This window comes from Carettochelys insculpta, chromosome 1 (assembly GCF_033958435.1).
Source record: "Carettochelys insculpta isolate YL-2023 chromosome 1, ASM3395843v1, whole genome shotgun sequence".
In the NCBI taxonomy this organism is placed as follows: domain Eukaryota; kingdom Metazoa; phylum Chordata; order Testudines; family Carettochelyidae; genus Carettochelys; species Carettochelys insculpta.
Genome location: NC_134137.1, coordinates 104,452,691 through 104,475,421, shown reverse-complemented (window position 1 = coordinate 104,475,421; position 22,731 = coordinate 104,452,691). Strand labels below are relative to the sequence as shown.

Here is a 22,731-nt window from a genome sequence, read left to right as displayed (position 1 = left end):
CTCTGAAAGGAGGGGGTAGTGTGGCCACAGCCTAGGAGGGTGATGAAGTACTGCTTGCGTTACCTAGGGAAGCGGTAGATCCTCCATCTCTAGAGGTTTTAAAATCCCCACTTGAGAAAGTCCCAGCTGGGATGATTTAGTTGGGGTTGGTCCTGCTTTGGGCAAGGGACTGGATTTGATGACCTTCTGAGGTCCTTTCCAGCCCTTGGTTTCTGTGATTCTAATTATATATTGTAGATTTTTTTGTTTCTTAGATTTATGAAGAAACATCAGCTTTCACTTCAGTGAGTTCATTTTCATCTGGTTTCCTTTACAATGTTTACACTGGAGGTTTGTTGACTGTACTTAAGAGTGTCCAAAGAATGTTATGGGAAAAGCAAAATTCCCAGCCCTTTAAAATGAATCTGATGGATTCCAGAGTTTGCTAAAAGCTTATTTTATATCAAAGACTGACTCTTGTGCTCATTTACATTAAAGGCAAAATGTCCACCATTTTCAGGGCTAACATACTCAGGCTCTTTATGTAACTCTTCTTTCCCTGATATGTCCACCGCTGGAGAAAACACAGATGGAATTGAGCCAATATTACTATTCTAACTCATTATCAAATTCCACTGAAGTCAAAGCCCAAACTGAGTACAGATTTGGCTCTATACATTTATTCTGAATTCATTTTACATTTAGTTTTTAATACATACATTATTTTGAACATTTATTTTTAAGAATTTCATAATGTTTAATTTTTGGTTTTGAATGTGATGCGGACATGATGGATTTTGTTGGCTCCCATTGATTTGGGTGGGGAAGAAGAAAAGGAGGCAGCTGGAAGGAAATACAGGTTATCTTTGCTAAACATGTAAAACATTTATCTTTCCTTTCCCAGTATTTGTTTAACAAGGGAAAGTTCACAAAGGGGACAGTATTTGTGTGAAGGTAAATCTTTTTAGTTCCTGTATTCTACCTCTCCCCTGGGCACTGGTAATACCCATAAAACTCCATAAAGTACCAATTTCCATCCATTACAACCAAATAAAAATGTATTAAACGCAATATGTTTGGCTTGGGAAATCAGTTTTTGTCTGCTGTAACTGACTTCCTGTTATAACTATGTCTGTTATAAGTGAAGTTCAGTGCAGCGCATTTCTATTATGATCTACACGATACATCTGTTTGCCATGGTCTAGTAAAACTAAAACAGCTGAAAATGGCTTTGGAGAACTGACCGCAAGAGTATAGTTAAACCCATAGTTTGTTTCTGCAGGTACAGCATCTCTGCAGAAAGGTCAGAGGTCACCAAAGCTTTAATGTCATTACTGGCAATCAAGCCTGTATTCAGCTAACTGGTGCCTGGTTTCATACAGGATACATCAAAACTTGCAAAATTGGGTGCTTGTAATTCACCAGTACGTAATTTTCTGTACGTTTTGACAAGAGACTGACAGATATTGCAACTGCACTCAGTATCTTTGGGGACCCTATTGTATTAAGTTTATGAATGATTTATGAGTCACTTTAGGCCAGGGATCATATAAAACTCTGAAGGATTGGAGGGGTGGGGGCAAGTTACCACAGCTTCTCCAGGCACCAAACACAGTGGAAGGTGATTAGAGTGAATCAGTCAGAAAAGTATTATTTCTGAGGAGACTTGCGTCTACTGGTTCACACTGGGTTTCCAGAGACCCGTGAAGAAAGGGCTTTTTATACAAAAAAGCTTAGTTTAAACTGACAAGGAGCCTCCTTTTGATTCAAGAAACAGGGAAGATCTTCTTTTCCATCGGGGACCTTGACATTTGCAGAAGGGATGGACTGGCCAGGATCCCATAGGGCTGGTGGTTGATAATTGGAATGCATGCAGGGAATGCAGGAAACCCTCAATTCACCAGACCCCAATTTAGCAGGTTTCGGCAACACCTTACTGTCCACTAGACCTCCCCTCCAAAGAAAATAAATGCCGATGACTCATTGGAGCCTCCGGAGCTAAAGCCACTGCTGGACCTGCTACCACTATGGCTGGAGGAGCCATTGGAGCAGCCAGAGAAGCTGCTGTGGCTCTGGGGCCACAGCTGCAGCTGGGAGAAGTAGCCAGAGCAGCTGGAGCCACCATGCACTCACATGGCAGTGGGTCCTGGTTGCTCCAGTGGCACTGGTGTGTCACCAGCATTTATCTTGGGAGGGAGGAAGCCTGGCTGGAGGGGTGCTATTGCGAATACAGTATTCCCTGGCATTTAACGGACTTTCGGCAGTAAGAGACACCATCCCCCACATTAGTCCATTAAATTGAGGGTTTGCTGCGGTGATTGCTTTCGGTGTGTTTTCTAGGCAATGCTTTAACCTAAGAATAAATGTAGTTTGTTGTGTGATGGATGATTAGTAACTGGTGCACAATGTCGTAGCCACCGGAGAGAAGACCACAGTCAGCCCATCTGAGGAAATCACAGTGGAGTGCAGAGACCTTAAGCCCCTGGTCTGGAGGGAGAGAGACATGGTTCTTAGCCCAAGAGACAGAATGGCAGAGAGTCTGAAACCTTAGTAGGTGCCCATAATGAAGACCAGGAGGGGTCAAAAATGCAGTTAACCCTGAAACTGGATCAAGGTGGTAAATCACTGCTCTCATTTTTGACTAGTTTTGACCTTGGGACTATCACTTTCAATTTGTCAAATTGACAGAAACCCCCCAGGAGCCATTTTAGTGCAAGAGTTTTCAGGCAGCTTGCGTACCACAATAGTCACAACTATGTTTGACATTACTTATGGCCATGTAAGGTAACATGGTTTAAAAATTGTATAGTGGGGACAGCAGCAGTACTATCAGATTGTGAACCATATTCATAGCTTAACAAAGTGTAAAAGTGCTAAGAGCCACAGGGTGCTTGGTGTAGCCACAAGCTTTCTAAAGCAGTAATGTGAACATTAATATTTCATCTTTCCTCCTGCATGCAAAGATTAATACCAACACAAATGAAATGTGATCCATCCCTCTGCTGAAAGAATGAGGTTGATGTTCTTCCTGTTTAGCTGGTTTGTTCAAAGACTCTTGATGGATGTTAGAAAACAATACCTACCCTTAATACAGGTTTGTATCTTCCTCATCCGGCACCCTTGGGACCTGAGTGTTTCCGAATGAGGGGATTTGCTGGATGAAGGAAGGCCAGGCCTCCTAGCTGCCCTAAGGTGGAGGGGGGGCTCCCCTTCTGGCTGCCACAGGCTCCTTGTCTCCAATCTGCCTGGGATGTGGGGATCTCCATTCCTGCAGGGATCCCCAGTGGGGCTGCTGGGCTCCCCCACCCTGGCCTGGTTCTGCACTGCTGTGGGGCTGCTGGCAGGGCTCTGTGCTCCCAGGCTCCCTGATGTGGGACTGCTGGCTGGGCTCCCTGACCCAGACTGGGCTCCTCATTGTGCAGTTCTCCAACTCCAGCCAGACTTCCCGCAGCAGGACTCCCCTACCTGGCTCCCTGCTCCAGGGCTGCCCTTGGGGTTCCCCAGAGATGGAGGCCTGCAGGGACTCCCTGACACCAGATGGGCTCTTCTGTAGCCAAGCAGCAGGAGCTCTCTGGTTTACATGCTCTTTTCAGTTGTCTGCCAGACAAGGGATGCTGCTGGCTGACAGAGTGCTGGACAAGGGAGTTTCAAACTGTAGGAGCTTTAACTGATGGGACAAGGAATAGACCTCAATCTAACTTTCTAGGACTATCGAATTAGACCGATGGCTCTTTCACTCAGAGTAAAAGCCTTTTTATCCCGCATGTTGGGGGAAACAGGAGGTGTTATTAAGTCAGACATTTGTCTTGACTAAAAGGGATGAACTTTAGGTTTACAAGGGAGCTCAGGGCTGAAAGTTGGGGCATGGGATGGGGTGTGGAGTGTGGGTTTTGGGAGGGAGTTTGGGTGTGGGAGGAGTCAGGATCTGGATCAGGTAGCACTTACCTCAGGTAACTCCCTGGAAGAGGCAACACATCCCTGCTGCTCCTAAGCAGAAGTATGGCCAAGTGGTTCTCCATGTCTACTGCACTCAGAGACACTGTCCCCACAGCTCCCATTGGCCATCACTCCTGGCCAATGGAAGCTGCAGAGCCAGCACTCAGGGTAGAGTGGGAAGGCATGTGGGCAGTGCTTGGAGCTCCTGTGGCAATTCTTCCACCAAGGAGCACCAGGGTCATTTCACTGTTCCTGGCAAGTCACAAAGAGCTAGGTAGGAGCCTGCTGGCCCCACTCAACTGGACCCAACAGAAGATCAGAAATGCTGGTTTATGGGACTTGCCAGTAGGTAGTGCTCCATAACACAGCTTTTAGGCACTTGCATGCTGTGGTGACAAAGGCGATTAGAAATTAGAATTAGAAATTAGAAATTGCCTATACAAGCATTAAAGGCCAAAATTTTAATACTAGTTATATCAGGTAAAATGCAAAGCCAGACCAAAGATGGAAATGGAGTTACTCTGGGTTAACATAGAGCAGCTGGAAGCAAAATATAGCCCTATAGGAATTTCTGTAATATTCACAACCAGGCTCATCAGCTACATCATCCTGAAATGCACAGAAATTAGGGTCTGAGTCATGTTCTATTATCACATTTTGCTGTGTGCAGAGAAGTCTATTAACCAAAAGTGAACACAGCTGGCAACTTGCAAGGTTTCACATTTCTTGTCTTCTTGGCAGTTTGCTGATATTTTATGAGCAGATTTACTCAGCTTCACTCAGGTCTTTAACTTACTCTTTTCTTTGTTTGGTTTTTTTTTTCGAAAAACAAAAGGAGAATGTACATACTTTATTTAAATAATTGTATTTTTTAAAAAATAGAATGTTATTTTTATTAAGTTAATTTTTATTTCTAATTTCTTTAAAAAGGAATTGTTAAAATTTGTCCAAGTAAGTCTAACATCAGTTCCAGGCAAATTAGTTGCAACAATAGTAAAGAATAAAATTGTCAGGCATGTAGAAGAACATAATTTGATGGGCAAAAGTCAACATGGTTTCTGTAGAGGTAAGTCATGTCTTACTAATCTGTTACCCTGTGCCTACACGAGCCCCTTCTTTTTGAAAGGGGCATGTTAATGAGGTGGTTCGAAAGATGCTCATGAGGCACTGCCATGAATATGCAGCTCCTCATTAGCATAATAGCGGCCACAGTGATTCAAAAGTGCGGCTTTTCAAATCGCACGCCACCCATGGAGACGGGACCGTCCAAAAGGACCCCCCCAGTTTTTGAAAGCCCCTTCTTCCTCACACCAGACAGGAAGAAGGACTTTTGAAAACTGAGGGGGGGCCTTTCAGAAGGTCCCGTCTCCACAGGCGGCGCACGATTCGAAAAGCCGCACTTTCGAATCGCTGTGGCCACCATTATGCCAATGAGGTGCTGCATATTCGTTGCAGTGCCTCATTAGCAACTTTCAAACCCGCTCATTAACATGCCGCTTTCGAAAGGAGGGGCTTGTGTAGACCCAGCCTTAGAGTTCTCTGAAGGGGTTAACAAACGTGCAGACAAGGGAGATCCAGTGGATATAGTACACTTAGATTTCCAGAAAACCTTTGAGAAGGTACCTCATCAAAGGCTCTTATGTAAATTAAATTATCATGGGGTAAGAGGGAAGGTCCTTTCATGGATTGAGAACTGGTTAAAAGAAAGGAAACAAAGGGTAGGCACAACTGGTACATTTTCCGAATGGAGAGGGGTAACTAGTGGTGTCCCCCAAGGGTCAGTCCTAGGACCAATCCTGTTCAATTTATTCATACATGATCTGGAGAAGGGGGTGAGCAGTGAGGTGGCAAAGTTTGCAGATGACACTAAACTGTTCAAGATAGTCAAGACAAAGGCAGACTGTGAAGAACTTCAAAAAGATCTCACCAAATGGAGTGACTGGCCAACAAAATGGCAGATGAGATTTCATGTGGATAAGTGTAAGGTAATGCACATTGGAAAAAATAAGCTCAACTATACTTACAATAAGATAAGGGCTAATTTAACTATAACTGATCAGGAAAGAGATCTTGGAGTTATTATAGATACTTCCTTGAAAACATCCACACAGTGTGCAGAGGCAATCAAAGAGGCAATAGGATGTTAGGTATTATTAAAAAAGGGATAGAAAATAGGACAAGGAGTATCTTACTGCCCCTGTATAAATCTATGTTACACTTATGTCTTGAATACTGTGTACAGATGTGATCTCTTCACCTCAAAAAAGATATCCTGGCACTGGGAAAGGTTCAGAAAAGGGCAACTAAAATGATTAGGGGCTTGGAACAGGTCCCGTAAGAGGAGAGGCTAAAAAGATTGGGACTTTTCAGTTTAGAAAAGAGGAGACTGAGGGGGGACATGATAGTGGTATATAAAATTATGACAGGTGTGGAGAGGGTGAATAAGGAGAAGTTATTTACTTGTGCCCATAATACAAGAACTAGAGGACACCAAATGAAATTAATGGGTAGCAGGTTTAAAACTAATAAAAGAAAGTTTTTCTTCACTCAGCGCATAGTTAACCTGTGGAACTCCTTGACAGGAGAGACTATGAAGGCTAGGACTGTAACAGAATTTAAGAAAGAGCTAGATAAATTCATGGAGGTTAGGTCCATAAAAGGCTATTAGCCAAGAATAGGAATGGTGTCCCTGACCTCTGATTGTCCGCCTCCTCTGGAGCATCTAGCACTGGCCACTGTCAGCAGACAGGCTACTGGGCTGGATGGACTTTTGGTCTGACTCAATATGGCTGTTCTCATGTCCATTTATATTTTAGTACATTTTTTAAAATGGGAATTCCATGAAGTGAATTTTTCTTCATTCCTGTAACTCTTATCATTTGCTGTGTTTTCATGAAAAAGGGCTATAATCTATTTGATTTCCAATAACATTGCCTTGTAGTTTTCAAACCTTAAGCACTGATTTAGCTGGGCCAAAACAACACTACTCCAAATGTCTCTGTTTTATCACTTTCCTGTAAAGTTTATTGAGAAGTAATCCTGTTCTGGGTTAATCCTATTTTTCTGGATCATCTTTCAACATTTGCTCAGTTATGTTAATTTAGAGGACTGTAATTGATTTGGTGATTCTGTGTCTTTTCCATTTGTCCAGTTTTAGGAGAATCAGCCTCATTGTAGGCACATCCCATCATCCTGGCACAACCAAACTCTTATGTTGATTGAAGTTAGGCATACCGAATTTGGTGGACCAGGTTTGTACTCTTTAGAAGGAGTTATTGAACAAACTCTCTGAAATATATAGTAGATAGGTTATATGCTCCAAGAGATTTCTGAAGTTCATATTTAGAAGAGGTTCTAAAAAGAGCGGCTTTCATCAAGCGAGTTTTTCAGCAAACAAATGCTCAGCCATAGCACACACTGCAAGCAAACCAGATTTACTTTTCCGGCTTAGATTAGGGCTAAACTACACAAGTTGCATTGCACAAATTGCAGAACTTATTCCGAGGCATCTTAGTTTGAACCTGGTACAGGCTACCCTGCACTGAAGTTCAAATAATTGCTTAATGTGAACTCCCCTGTAACCCTCTTATGAGTGCAGTGCTTGGCCTCGTACAAATGTGTCCTGAAATAGAAACAATAGTTTAGCCTTAGCCTCAGAGAGATAATTAAAGTGGAGAACTTGCTTTGCTATTGTGGCTGAAGAACAGTTTTATATTGTTCATGCTAAGGAAGATCTGAGCAGTAGGCAGACCAGTTTCACCTGTAGATGGAGCACAGGCTGCAATAAGGTATTCTTAGTAACTGGCTCACATGTGTTAGCAATGCAATGCTTCACATTTGTCATTAGGTAGAATAGTTCCATGGGACTATGGAATAATACTGCATTTTTTTTCCTTGAAAAAAGAATGCTGGCAGGTCTCCAGGTAGGACTTTGTCAACTTCTATCATTCATCTGCCTAGGCCATTTGAAACTGGAATTAACGATAAAGGAAAAAATGATAGGAGACTTAAGCCTATTATGATACTGCTGTGACAGGACAACAAAAAAAAAAAAGAAGAAGAAGGAAAAGCAAACAGACACCAAGGAAACATCCTATTTGAGGAGAAACAAACAAACTTAGCTCCAACACCAAATGACCCCATCACATATTTCCAAATGTATTTTTTCATTATATACCATTTGCACATACAGATAATTACAAAACAGACTCTTGGGTGGCAAATGGAATCTGTATATGGTGGAGAAATAAACCTTAGCTTTGATTATAGCTACAAAGTGCATATCTGCTATTTAAAATCACAGAGAAACAGTACCTCCTTCTGCATAGCACTTGAGTGGTGAGAGGATATTGGCATATGGAGATCATCTGGCTACCAGAACAAGTATTGGAGCCAAGCATCTTCTGGCTTAGCATTGTGATTAGTACCTCTGGAGTTACCAAGTCTTTTATGTGCTCAGTGTTCTTATCCATTCCCATGAGCTATATACACAAAAGGTTCTGGAGATATTAAATCTGTCCTGTGGAGTTTGAGATGCTAGATTTTATTTTTAAACCCGTTAAAATTATTCTTTAAGGGATGCTTGAAAAATAAAATGTTCAGTGTACACACCCTCTTTCTGTGTTGTAACTCTGCACATATTTAACATCCTCAGTCTTTGGACTAAGTAAAGTCAAACACAACTGAAACTCTGGTCTGTACGGTTCACAAGTGTGCCAGAGGACTCAGTAAGAGGCTCAAGCCAACATGATCAAGATAAATTGTCTTTTCAATTTTAGCTCTTTTTGGCTGAAATGGAAAGCAGATTAGTTGCTTGAATTATATTTTTTGCTTTGCGTAATTTTGGAAAAGTTGAGTAGGAAATAATTCAAAACAGACGTCTTTTTCAAAAAACAGTGTTTAGGCTGCTGTTGATTTGTTAGTTTTACAAAAACAAATCATGTAAAGAGCAGAACTTGAAAAAATAAACCTGACTGTATGATTAAAATGCATCCAGCTCTATTCTCAAAATAAATATTTTTGCTCACTGAAATAGTTTTTGTTTGTTGTGTGTGAATGAAAGCAGGTAGCACACTAAAGGAACATTCTCCTACCAAATGAGGCAAAGCACTCATATCCTATTGGTAAATAGCATGAAAAGGCCTCTCTTTTAGTCTAAGTGCATGCAACTACAACACTGTATCTCAAACCCATAAATCACACCCATAATGTTGCGATCAGTTTCCAAGATGTCCCCTTCCCCCCAGATTGGGTGTGTCATGATGTACAGGGTACGTAATAGTGCACCTGCTCTTTTGTGGAAGAGGAGTTAAGCCCCAGTGCATGCCTGCATAGTAAAAGCACTTTACTCAAGAGAAATCAGGTATGCAGAGTTCGTTTCTTACATCATACAGCCATGGCTCTATTGCAACATGAAGGTTCTTAAGACAAGCCTTGTTGAAAGAAAGGAATATGACACTGTGCCTGTAAGGTAGTAAGACTCGCTCAACTGGAAGTCCAGGTTGAACCTGAAGGCCAAGGATCCTCCACTGAGAACAGCCAGTGCTTTGCATTCAAGGGTCTCAAAGCCTTTCACAACTATTGATCACCTCTGTGAACAGAGGCAACTGGTGAGGTGAGTCCCACCCCTTCTTGCAGGAGATGCAGCCTGGAGAGTAGAGTGACCTGGGGCCATGTTGTGTCACTTCCCCCACCACTGCCAATGAGTGTGGGGAGCCAGACCCCTGCTGTGGGCATCAGTCCTACCACGCTTTGCCTGCCAGCCTCTGGGCCACCCAGAGGCTCTTGCTCCACTGGCTGCTGGCCAGCCCCTGTCCATTCCTGCACATGGGGTATGTGGGAGTGGGCACGTGCTCTCTCAACCCCCACCCCACATCATTCCTGTCTGTGAAGTAGGTAAAAATGATTAAACCCATTGTAAAGCTGGTGAAATCAATGTCTGGACAGTCCAAGTGGCTTGTCTAAGGGTACACACAAGAAGACTATGGTCTACCCATGTTTAGAACACCAGGAGTCCTGACTCCTTGTCCCTTTTGCTCTCACTGGCAGACAGTTCTCCTTCACTGAGCTCAGAAACCATCTTGGAAACAGAGGAATGATGTGGAAAAGAACTATAAACTCTATGCACTATTCAGCTTTCAATGTGCATATTTAAAATTATGAAAGACACGGCTTGCATTTATCTACAATTAAACGAAAAATGGTAGAGATGCAACTAGAAGCAGCAATATTGTACAAAGATAAATGGGTATGAAAGTGAAGAATAAGAATGCCAAAGCTTACACCGTGTTGCATTGTCCTCCAGATAGTCCTCTGGGAAGCAAGAGGAAAACAGATTCAGGGAACAGAAAAAAAAATAACATAGCAGGTTATACCAAACAGCTAACCACAGAGAAGATAAAGTGTCTTTACAAGCAGTCTCTTGTAAATGAGCATGTTATAATGAAAATTATATTTCAGAGGATACCAAGTGGACCCAGCACTGAAAGTTGAGTATACATGTTAAATTTGATATCATGAGCATATTTGATCAAATTTTAAGTTAAATACATGCCAACTTTACTTTGTGATATTTCATTTTCATATTTGCAAGTCTTACTTTGATTTGTTATTTATCAAATGCCACTAGGACACAGCTGTTATAAATCTGATGACATAGAACACTCTTCCAAAAATGTCTATATTCTGCCATTAAATGTTAATGTGTTCTGCTTTAATTAAATTTTTGGATATAACAAAACAGGTTAAGTTGAAGACAGTGGCCCAAATGTGCAGAAATGCACATTTAGGTCACCTAAATGGGAGCTGCTGGGTGCTAAGTACTTGGGAAGTATGGTCACATCATTTAAGTTTCTGAAGAGGAGCTGAAAGGCCTTGAAAATTTGTGAGTGCTCAAATCTGGCTTAAATATCTATATTATAGTGTAGTGCATGACTGAGATGCATCTGAAATTATTTGAATAACTTGTTTTCTGCTTGAAAACATGCTGTCAAAGACTGATCCTTCTGGTGATGCCAGTTTTGTCTGTCACTTCACTTTTTATAGTCTACGTATCTTTGGACTTGTTATGATGATTTAATATTCAACAATTTGACAGGATTTCAAGAATGAAATCTCAAAGACAGATTTCTTTCAAAAACATTAATTAAGTGTTGAATAGTGAAGTGAAACACAAGAAAAAGCTACCATGAGAGACAGGAAGTATTATTAGGTTTTTGCAATTTTTTGGCATTGCTTACAAAAAAAAAAAAAACTCAAAGGAGGCTAGATTTACAGTACACTGCCTTTCAAAACAGTGAGTTATTTCGTTGTATATAGAGTAATCAAAAGTGAGTGGCAGACAGACTGGAAAACATTAAATCATACAAGAGTTTTGTTTAGAGCATCAGGCTTTTTGCATAACTAATTTAAATAGTATTTAAATATTTCTGAAAGATTTATGCTCTTTGTCTGAGACAGTGGTAATGAACTTTTTGAAGCACAGATCAAGATCATAGTTCTAAAACAAAACCTTATGCCCCAAACCGCTGAGAATCTTGTTCCAACTACAGGTGAAGTCAGTGGCTACCTCTCACTTTAGTGGATGCTAGACTGGGCACAAAGGAGATAGCACCAGGGATACTGTTACTTAGAAATGCATTAGATACAGATATTGAAACCTATTAGGACAATAACAGTTTCCAATTTAAATATCACACAGAAGCAGACTAAGTAGATATTTAGCTGTGGCATTTGGTAAGTGACAATATCACTGATAAACTTGCTCTCTTTTCAAAAACTTGGGGAAATCAAATCTAGTCAAGTCAAACGGGACCAAATTCCATGGATAGTCAATGAGGTCACACCCAGGTCATACCCAGAATTGCTGGGTACAAAAACTGTTGCATAAAGCCCTGTGCACATTGAAATTTTGCCTTAGTTACAGCCATCACAGGCCAACTACAAATGAATCTGCTCAATCGCTGTTTTATTTTCTGTGTGTTATAGTTTAAATGGGTTTGCCCCGTAAAAGATATCTGTAGTTCTAGCAGTATTCTCTTTATATGTAAAAGCAAGGCCTGATCTCTTTTGAAGTGGTAAGAATGCTTTGACTGCTCCCGGTATATAGCAGTAGCTCGAGCTGAATGATTACTCCTATCAACTCTCCTTTTCAACCATTCTCCTGCTGGCCTATTTGTCTGTGTCTACACCAGAGTGTTTTGTTGACAGAAGGGAGCATCTACATACATAAAGCATTTGGTCGACAGAGTCTCAACAGAACCATGCATTTGTTTCCACGGTGTTATCCTCAAAAATTTGAGTCATAATTCTTCTGTCGACACAGAGGGCTTCCAGTTCACCAGACAGCCCTGTTTGCAGAGCTTCCAGTCAGCTGTTCTGTTGACAGAGGACAGGGCAGTCTGGTTGCTCTCTGTCCATGGAGCAGCTTCTCTGTCGATCTGCCTTTGCACGTAGATGCATTTTGTTGACAGAGTTTCTGTCAACACAACTCTGTCAACAGACGTTACTGTCAACAAATGCTTCTAGTGTAGACGTAGCCTCTACATCCTGCAACTTAATTCCTTAAGCACTCCAGTCTCCCTCTGGCTGTGGTGTGCTTTGAGTTTGCTGTAGCCCTACTGCCACATGTGTAGCCATTCAGAAGGAGCCTTGCACTTGCATAGAGCAAAGTGAAGAATTGGAGCCTATGAATGCAGGCTTGGAGTAGGACACCAGTGGAACTGGAAGATGCAATTTCCAGCTCCAGTAGACATACCTGCACTAGCTCTGAGTTAGCATGCTAAAAACAGTGCGTGGCTATGGCAGCAGGAGGGACCTGGGGTTCTCAGCACACTCCTGTCAGAGGCTAGCCCCTTGGGTCTCTTCACCTTCTGCGTACAAGTTTGATCAGAGCTAGTGTGAGTATGTGTGCTCAAACTGGGAATTACAGTTTCCAGGTCCCGTGCAGATCTACTCTCAAGAATATACTCCAGCCCAACTGAGTTTTCCCATTGACTCTAATTGGGCCAGGATTTCACCCTATGGCTAAATCATAGTTTGAAGTGTTACCCTGTAAAATGTTTCCTTCATGTTGATAAACCCATAATCTGAGTGTATCATGGAGACAGACATAGATTTTACTTTCCTATTCTAGGGGGAAGCGACATTGTCGCCAGAATTGCTGGGTACCAAAAGCGTTGCTTGAAATTAGTACAACTGTAAGACTAGCTCATGTCATGATTTGAAATATCATATGTATTCTGTTAACTTAATTAAAATTCAGGGGCAGGATCCATTATTCATATAAACTATAAGAAAGACTCGGCAGCCTTGAGTGCTAATTTAATTAAAAGGGAAGCTAGTCATCTGCTTAGCATATGTACAATGTGCCTCAGGTGACACATGAGCAGGATTCATAACCCAAATTTGGTCTCCTGATTGGCTCATTGGCTTTCCAGGCTTGGGAAAAGTACTGATAGGGAGAATGACTTGAATGCTGATCCAAAATGACTGTATAAAACAGAGGCCTGGCTCTTTTTTTGAATTAGAAGCACATAACAGTTTCTCCTTAAATATTAAAACTGTGTCAGGAACCAGTTGAAATCAGTTTAAGCTTATGATTCTAATTTTACAATATTAACTCAAAGGTATGGAAGAAATCATGGCAGGCATGCTTTCTAATATTCAGAATGAAACACCTTAAGCTGTGTATACATAATGCAAACAGGTTAGGTTTAGGTGCTTTATGACTTTAATGCTTGCATCCATTAACTTTGCACCAAGATAACTGCAAAGTAATAACATTAATAATTCCATATCTTTAAATTCACTTTATAGGTGTACAAATAGCAGCAATATTGTTGTCTTACATATGAATCCACTGACTTGGAATAACTAAAGTAATTTTGAGATGATGGTTTTAAAAATTACGGAATAAACATGGCAAGATTTGTGATCGTGCTAGCTGATCAAAAGCCTTTTTTTTGAGCCTGGTGTTACAAATGGCCAATGGTAACTTGACAAATAGCCATATTAAATGAAGCACTGGCTAAAATGAATGAGAAATGCACATTGCAAGTGCATATACTGAAGACCTGGATACTGAATCTTTAATACTTAAATGGGCACCCGAGGTCAACAATATTTTTCAAAGGAAACACATATTGATAATTATTTTCTTTAAGTCATCTATCTAATTCATAACCAGGAGGAAAGAATTCATCACCTTCCAGTCTTTCCAATATATTAAATCGGAGTCATACTCATCTTCGATGAGATGTATTCCCTTAGTATTTTCAATGTAAAAAGTCATTTATTTATTACAAAGTTGCACAGAGTATATGATAATGACCGCAGTAATTACAAAAATAGTAAACATCTCCTGTGAAGGACTATTCTCAAAGCATAATTCCTTTCATCTCTGCTAACCTAATGAGAGAAGATAGCAAATGATATTACTTACCAGTCTATCCAAACTTGTGCCAGCAGCTGTTGTTGGTCTCTCTTCAGGAATGTATGGCTTAAAACGGGTATTGAAGTTCTCCAGAACAGAGCGGGACGATCTTAAAGCAGGTGCTGGTTTAGGCTGGCCACATCCTTGAAAGACCTGTAAGAAGCATTTTAGATTACACCAAACCCTCTTTTAATAAGGAAGACTGCAATATCCAGTTCATGGGTTTGAAACTTAGTATTGATAATGTGGTTATGATGAATTAACTACATCATTACTAGGATCTATTCAAGAGATTTGTAGTAAGGTACAGGGCCTTTTTCTTCTTGCTCACATTTTGAATCTAGCCCATTTTGGTATTTACTGAAATGAGTTAACATCTGAATGATGTCTGGGTTGTTATCCACCACAGAAAGAGAAACAAGGAAAATCTTTTGCAGTCAAATGCAGTTGGTTTCAAATTAAGTGAAAATCTGTCCAGTATCTACTAGCCCAACCCTCCCACCAACCGCAACTGACACTAATTTATAATCTTGTTTCAGAGGGGTAGCCGTGTTAGCACGTAGCTTCTACTTCTTCAGATGATTGGAGCAGGCAAATAATCTTGTTGGCAATCTCAGAAGAGAAGCCAAAGGCTCAGTGGCCTCTCTTTCAGCTCCTAGAGTACCTAAGGAGCTGATTGTGGAGATGTCTGAGCCATCAGCCATTAGCTTTAAAAAGTCATAGAGGATGGCAGATATTCCAGAAGACTGGAAAAGTCTGGTAAATATAGTGTCCATCGACAACCCAGGGAAATATAGCCTAGTCAGCTGAACTTCTGTACCAGGAAAAATAATGGATCAAATAATTAAGGAATCAATTTACAACACATAGCACTTACTATGGTGATAAGTAGCAGGACGGATTATTAAAGAACAAATCATGTAAAATCAACTCGGTAACTTTCTTTGATAGGATAACACTCCTTGGCTATGTCTACAATTGAACGCTACGTCTAAGAAGTCATGACATCGAAATAAGCTACTTCGACGCGTATACACACACATATCCTCTGGGGCTGGTGCCATTGATTTTCAACATCAAAATAGTGATGAGGAACATCGAAAGGGGCCGCCCTGGATGGAAAATCAGAGCATCTACACACACAAGCATCCCCTTTCAAAATAAGGGTCCAGGAAAGCCTTTGGACAGGGTCACAGGGTGGACTAGCCCTTCTGGGGCAACAGCAAGCCACTCCTTCAAAGGGCCCCTCCCAGACACACTCGGCCTGCGCAGCACAAGGTCTTCAGAGCGCTAGCCACACTCTTGCAGACCAAGTCCCAGCAGTCATGGACTCCCAGCAGCAGCAGCAGCAGCTGGAAGCCTTCCAGTTGTCACCCATGCAGCAGGCACCCTGCTAGGTTTTGCATGGGAGGCTGCCCAGCAGCTCCTGGTAGGGGAGCCTGCCCTGGGGGCAGATGGGGATGGCCCTGACCATTGGGCTCCCCTGTTGCCCCTGCCCCCCCGCTGGGTGCTCTGTTGCCTTTGGAGGTACCCCACCAGCTCAGAGTGGTGGGAGCACCTGGTAATGCGGGAGTGGGGTGATGACATACGGCTGCAGAACTTCCACATGTGCTGGCAAACTTTCCTGCAGCTCTGCCAGTGGCTCACCTGTTCACTAAGGCACCAGACACCAGGATGCGGCGCGCTCTCCCCATGGAGAAGAGGGTCGCAATAGCTCTCTGGAAGCTGGCCACTCCAGACAGCTACTGCTCTGTGGGCCACCAGTTTGGTGTGGGAAAGGCCACGGTCAGGAGGTAAGGAGGTCTGGGCATGCACCCACTGGGGATGGGGGCTCAGGAGGAGGGGCTGGCATGGAGCCAGAGAGGGGTGCTTGGAGAGAGGGGTCAAAGAGAGGGACCCAGGTGTGGGGCTGGGGTGGGGGGGCTGAGAGGGAGGGGCTGGGGAGGGGGATGCCTGGGGAGAGCCAGGGGCTCCCTGCACACCTTCATGGGCACTCATGTCCCCTCCCCACAGGTGGTCCATGCACTCAATGCCTTGCTGCTCCAGAGAGTCATCCAAGTCGGGGACCTGGATGCAGCCTTCACAGGATTTGCTGCCATGGGGTTTCTGAACTGCTTCGGAGCCCTGGATGGGCCCATATCCCCACCCGTACCCCAGACCACAGTGGGAGATGATATATAAACCGGAGGACCTACCACTTGGTGGTCCTGCAGTCTATGGTGGACAGCCAGAGTCACTTCCAGGATGTCTGTGTGGGCTGGCCCGGCTGCACCCATGATGCCCGTGTGTTTCAGAACTTGGGCTGTGCTGCTGGCTGGAGGCAGGGACCTACATCCCCCAGAGGGTGATCCCTCTGGGGGACACCATCATGCCCCTCTGCCTTGTGGCAGATGCAACCCACTCCCTCCAGCCCTGGCTCATACGCCCGTACACCAGCCACCTCAATGCCAGCCAGGAGTGGTTCAACGGCCACCTGAACCACACTTGCCAGGTGGTGGAGAGGACCTCTGGCCTCTTGAAGGGCTAGTGGCGGTGCCTACCAGATGTCGGCCTGCAGAAAATTCCGCAGGTTGTGGCGTGTGTTGTATGCTCCGCAACATCATCGAGAGCAAGGTGGAGCTTTCATCCAGGGGTGGGCGGTTGACGCTGGCAGGGGCTACCTCCAGCCAACTGCTGCACCCAGTCACCAGGCTCACCAGGAGCGGGTATGGGTCCAAGAGGCCCTGTAGGCCCAATCAGGAGGCCCACTGAGCACCTCCCTGGCGGGCCTCTGCACACCACCCCCACCACCCGCACACCGTTGCCCCAACAAGCACACATCTCACAAGGTTGTTTGAAAAATAAAACTGAATTATTGATTAACTGTTAAAACTGTCTAGTATGGTATGTGTACAACAAATTGGAACTTTATACATGGAGGGATAACTATTTATATGGGGAGGCCAGTGGATGGATCGGCTGTCAGCCCATCAGTCCTGGGTGCGGGTGGATGGGCGTGACCCCCGGTGGTTTCGGGTTGCAGGCCCCTCTCTTGTCCATGATCCCTGGTGCGGCAGGCTGGGATCTGTGAGGACCAGCAGATAGGGCCGGCTCCAGTCCTCAGGGGCTGAAAGGGTGGCAGCAGGCAGAGCAGCAGGTGGGGCAGCGGGGAGGACAGCAGGGGAGCAGCAGGGTGGGGGGCAGGAGCTGGGCCACAGCCTCCTGGAATGACCTGGCGATGTCCTGTAACACCCCCATCAAGTTCTGCCATGCTGCCCAGTGCCAGGCAGCCTCCTCCTGGTCGTACTGGAGCCTTTCCTCAGCCACCTCCACCTGCCACCAGAGAGTCACCAGGAGCTGGTGGTGCAAAGGAGCTGTCCCCTGGGTCCAGCAGGGACACACCTGTCCCGGTGCTGATGGTACCCCTGGGCGCTGGCAGTCCCTGGACTCTGGCAGCCTCTCTGGTACAACAGAGGGCACCTGGCTGTCTGGGGCCTCAGATGGGGTGGCTGCGGAAATGGGGAGGGAAGGAGAGAAAGGCTGTTAGTACTGCGCCCTGGCCAGTGGCCCACGCCTTCTGTCCCCCCAGTGGGTGCTGGGTCCCCATACCCTGTTCCCTGGCCATGGGCGTGGTGTCCCTGTGGGTGATCACATTGTGTGGTCCTGTCCCCCCCGCTGGGGCAAAGGCACAGCACTGTCCATGGGAGTGGGTGCTGACGGGTGCTGATGGTCATGCTGCCATCCCGGGGCCATGCTGTGGCTGAGCTGTGATGGGACGGGGTCTGCTGGGAGTGTAGGGGCCCCGGTCATGTCTGGTGCCCTCGTCCTGTGGCCTGGGGGTGTGTGCCCTGTGGGGTACGTACCTGACCGTCCACTGCTGTGGTCAGGGGATGCCCATCAGCTGGATGCTCTGCTGGAGCTCTGGGACAGGACATTGATGAGGAGCTCCCCCTCCTCACTGGACAACCCCTCCTCAGTGGTCCTGAGGGCTGGCTCCCCTGGTGGCCCCTGGGGTGCAGGGCTGGCCTCCATGCTGGACTCCAGTTCCGAGGCCTGCTGGAGCTCCTCAGCTGCAGTGTCAGCAACTGGGGACGGGGGTGGGGAGGAAGTGTCCCAGGGGCCCAGGATTGCCCTGAGCTCCCTGTAATAGGGGCAAGTGGCAGGGATGGCCCCAGACCAGCTGGCCAAATCCTGGGCTGGGGTGTAAACCTGCCGCAAATCTTTCAACTTGCTCTAAACGTGATCCGGAGTGTGGGCAGGGTGACCCCAGGGGGCCAGGCCTTTGGACAGCCAGGTGAATGCTTCTGCATTCTGCTGCTTGCTCCCCATTACTTGGAGCATCTCCTTCTCACCCCAGAGCCCCAGCAGGTCTTGAAGCTTGGTGCCCATCCAGGAGGGGCCCTGCCGCTTCTTACCCCACCGGTCTGGATGCCTGGGGGCCCTGGGTCCTCTCAGGGGGGGAGGCCTGGGGGCTGGCTGGCTTCCATGGCTAGCAGGGGGGTGGCTTGGGGCCTCTTGAGGACGTGCAGGGCAGGCACATGTGTGTGCTGCTGGCTGTACACTCTCAGCTTCCTGCCACAGGAAATCCAGGCCCATGGTGCTTTAAGGGCTGTTGCATGAGGTGATCATAGAGCCCCGCAGGGGCTGGATGGCACATCTCAACCTCTCAGCTGATAGCCACCACGGAGGACCCTGCTATTTAGAAGTAGTGGGACGCAGATCATTTACACACGCCCTACTTCGACATTTTACTTCGAAGTAGGGTGCTATTCCCATCTTCTGTTAGGAATAGTGAGTTCGACGTCTCGCCACCTAACGTCGATTTCAAAGTTGAAATAGTGCGTGGTATGCGTAGATGCGATGCGCGCTACTTCGAAGTTGTGCTGGCTACTTCAAAGTAGCCTGCTAGTGTAGACACGTGACCCTTGTGGATAATGGGGAAGCAGTAGGTGTGGTATACCTAAACATTAGTAAAGCATTTCATGGCCTCACATAACATTCTCCTTAATAAATTAAGAAACTACAGCCTAGATGGAGCTACTACAAGATGAGTGCAAAACTGATTGGATAATCATTCTCAGAGTGTACCAATGGTACACAGTCATGCCAAAAGGGCATAACAAGTGGGGTTCCATAGGGATCAGTTTTGGAACCAGTTCTGTTCAATATATTTATCAATGATTTTGATAAGGGCATAAAGAATACACTTATAAATTTTGCAGATGATACCAAGCTGGGAGGGGTTGCATGCGATTCAGAAGACAGAATTTTCATTAAAAATGATCTGGACAAACTGGAGAAATGGTCTGAGGTAAGTAGGATGAAATTCAACAAAGACAAATGGAAAGTACTCACTACAGGAAGGAACAATCATTTTTACACATACAGAATGGAAAATGACTGTCTAGGACAGAGTATTACAGAAAGAGATCCAGGGCTCATAGTGGACCACAAAGCTAAATATGAATCAACAGTGTGACAATATGGCAAAAAAAAGCAAACATGATTCTGGGATGTATTAATAGGAGTATTGTAAGCAAGACATGAGAAGTAGTTCTTCGATTCTACTCTGTGATGATTAGGCTTCAGCTAGTGTACTTTGCCCAGTTCTGGCTGAAACATTTCAGGAAAAATATGGACAAATTGGAGAAGATCAACAAAATGATTAATGGTCTAGAAAACATGACCTATGAGGGAAGATTGAAAGAACTGGGTTTGTTTCTTCTGGAAAAGGGAAGACTAAGAGTGGACATGATGACAGATTTCAAGTACCTAATATTTGTTACAAGGTCGAGGGAGAAAAATTATTCTCTTTAATTTCTGATGACAGGACAAGAAGCAAAGGGGTTGTATTGCAGCAAGGGAGGTTTAGGCTGAACATTAGGGAAAGCTTCCTGACTGCCAGGGTAATCAAACATTAAAATAAACTGCCTAGGGAGGTCGTCGAATGTCCATCACTAGAGATTTTTAAGGTGAGGTTAGACAAATTCCCGGTCAGAGATATAGAGGGTGCTTGGTCCTGTCATGCATGCAGGGCACTGAACTTGATGAGGTTCATTTCAGTTCCATGATTCCATGGTCTTATAGCTGAAGTAACCTCTCTTCCTACTAAAAAGTGGTCTCTACACATTGGTGCTGAGACACACTGACTGGGCAATCATGATAAGAATGTTCTGCTGCTGTTCTTGTTCACTGGATAAAGATATGTATCAGAAACATCAATCGGGCTGATTTTAGAAGGTTCAGTTTGAGTTAACTATGAAGTCTGAATAGAAAGGAAAATATGTGAAAAGAATCAGTAGAATAAAGTTGGACTGTTTTTTCCTGCACATAGAATTATAGAGTTATAGGGTTGGAAGGGACCTCAAGAGGTTATCTGGAACCCCCTGTTCAAAGCAGGACCAATCCCAACTAAATCATCCCAGCCAAGGCTTTGTCAAGCTGGGACTTGAAAACCTCCATGGATGGAGATTTCACCACCTCCCTAGATAACACATTTTAGTCCTTCATTGCCCTCCTAATGAAATATTGAAGGAGAGTTACAGGGATATTTTCATACCTATTATATATAAAAACAGTAAATGAAGAAAGCTGTATTTTTAACTTCATGAACCTTCACACAAAGTGGCCAACTGACCTGTTTTCTGTTGGAAAGGCTGATTGAAGAGGGGACTTCACAGTTTACATCCAAAGTCAGATTACTGTGGGCAGGAGAGGCAAGGAGGCACCAGGTCATTGCCCCTGCCCACTCTTGTTCAGCTAGGGCCACCTCCTACCTGCATCAGGTGGCTGCAGCTCCCAGCCCCAATTATACAAGCAAGTTCCTCTCAACCTGTGCAGAGGGTGGAGAGAGAAAGAACAGCAAACTAGGGGGGCAAAGGAGAAGAGGAACAAATGGGGGAGCAGGGCCTCAGTGGAAATAGGCAGGCTAAGGCAAGGGCCTTGGGGAAGAGGCAATGCCTTGGGCAGAAGTTCTGGCACACCTCCTGGAGAGCCTAACAGAAACGTGCATTCAATTTTTTTTAAATAAATGACTCCTGAGGATGTTTCACTATACTTCTACCGGTGCTTTGAAACAGAAGGCTAGACATAGAAACACCAGGGCAGACAGTGGTCATTCTTAATTTCTTAGGCCTCCATTTGGCAAAGGGCTTATGCTTAACTTTTAGCACATGAGCAATCCTGTGCTTATTCAGGGAAGCACTTAAGCATGATGTTTTGCTGAACCAGAATGGAATTATTTATACAACTTCAAGTTAAATACATGCATAGGTGTTTTGCTGAATTGGAGCCCTACTGTTTACCTCCATATTTCTCTGAGGCTAGAAGAAGTTTTATAGACAGAGCATGCATCCAGACTGCTGATCTCTCAGAAGAGATCTGCTGGTTGGGAGCATTCTGTTGACATCCCTTTACATTTCATTCCATGAGGAAGAAGGGATGTCTCAAAAGAGGGAGCTTTTCCAACATGGCCCTGTGTGGACGGGCCAAATGTTGGAAAAGTTTCCCGACAGAAGTGTTAGCAAAGGGTACGCAAGTTGCGGTGCCCAATTTGCGTATTTTTTGCCAACAGCTCCCCGCAATCTAGACTCAGCCTGAGTCTACACAATTGGTGCGTCTGCACTAGCCAGCTACTTCAAAGTAGCTGGCACAACATCGAAATAGCACGCGTTGCGCCTACACGTACCATGTGCTATTTCAATGTTGAAATCGACGTTAGGTGGTGAGACGTTGAAATTGCTATTCCCATCCGAAGATGGAAATAGCGCCCTACTTCGACATTCAATGTTGAAGTAGGGCGTGTGTAGACGATCCGTGTTTTGCTACTTCGAAACAGCGGGGTCCTCCATGGTGGCCATCAGCTGAGGGGTTGAGAGACACTCTGTCCAGCCCCTGCGGGGCTCTATGGTCACTGCGTGCAGCAGCCCTTAGCCCAGGGCTTCTGGCTGCTGCTGCTGGAGCTGGGGGTCCATGCTGCATGCACAGGGTCTGCAATCAGTTGTCGCCTCTGTGGATCTTGTGCTGTGCAGGACAAGTGTGTCTGGGAGGGGCCCTTTAAGGGAGCGGCTTGGGGCTTTGCTGGCCCCTTATTTCGATGGGGAGCGCTTGTGTGTGTGGACACTCTGCATTTCCTTCTGAGGCGGCTCCTTTCGATGTTCCCCGTCACTACTTTGACATTGAACATCGATGGCACCAGCCGTGGAGGATGTGTAGATGATACATGTCAAAGTAGCCTATTTCGAAGTTAGGATGTCCCAACTTCGAAATAGGCTACTTCAACGTAGTGTGCTAGTGTAGACGTAGCCAATGTGTTTAAAATAAGTGAGGATATGTTCCTGACATACAGGGTAGAGTTATAAAAACAGTTTTGGTAGGTATGGCCCCAGGTACACATCATACCAAAT

The 22,731-nt window shown here is 44.8% G+C and overlaps 1 protein-coding gene across 1 annotated transcript in view; it reads right to left on the bottom strand.

Moving 5' to 3' along the window:
* Positions 1-22,731, bottom strand: part of GPC6 (glypican 6) — a 1,214,297-nt gene that overhangs the window by 86,013 nt on the left and 1,105,553 nt on the right. The window contains exon 6 of the mRNA XM_074983075.1: positions 14,357-14,500. Within this exon, the coding sequence (XP_074839176.1) occupies positions 14,357-14,500 (144 nt within the window). The remainder of the gene's footprint in view (positions 1-14,356; positions 14,501-22,731) is intronic.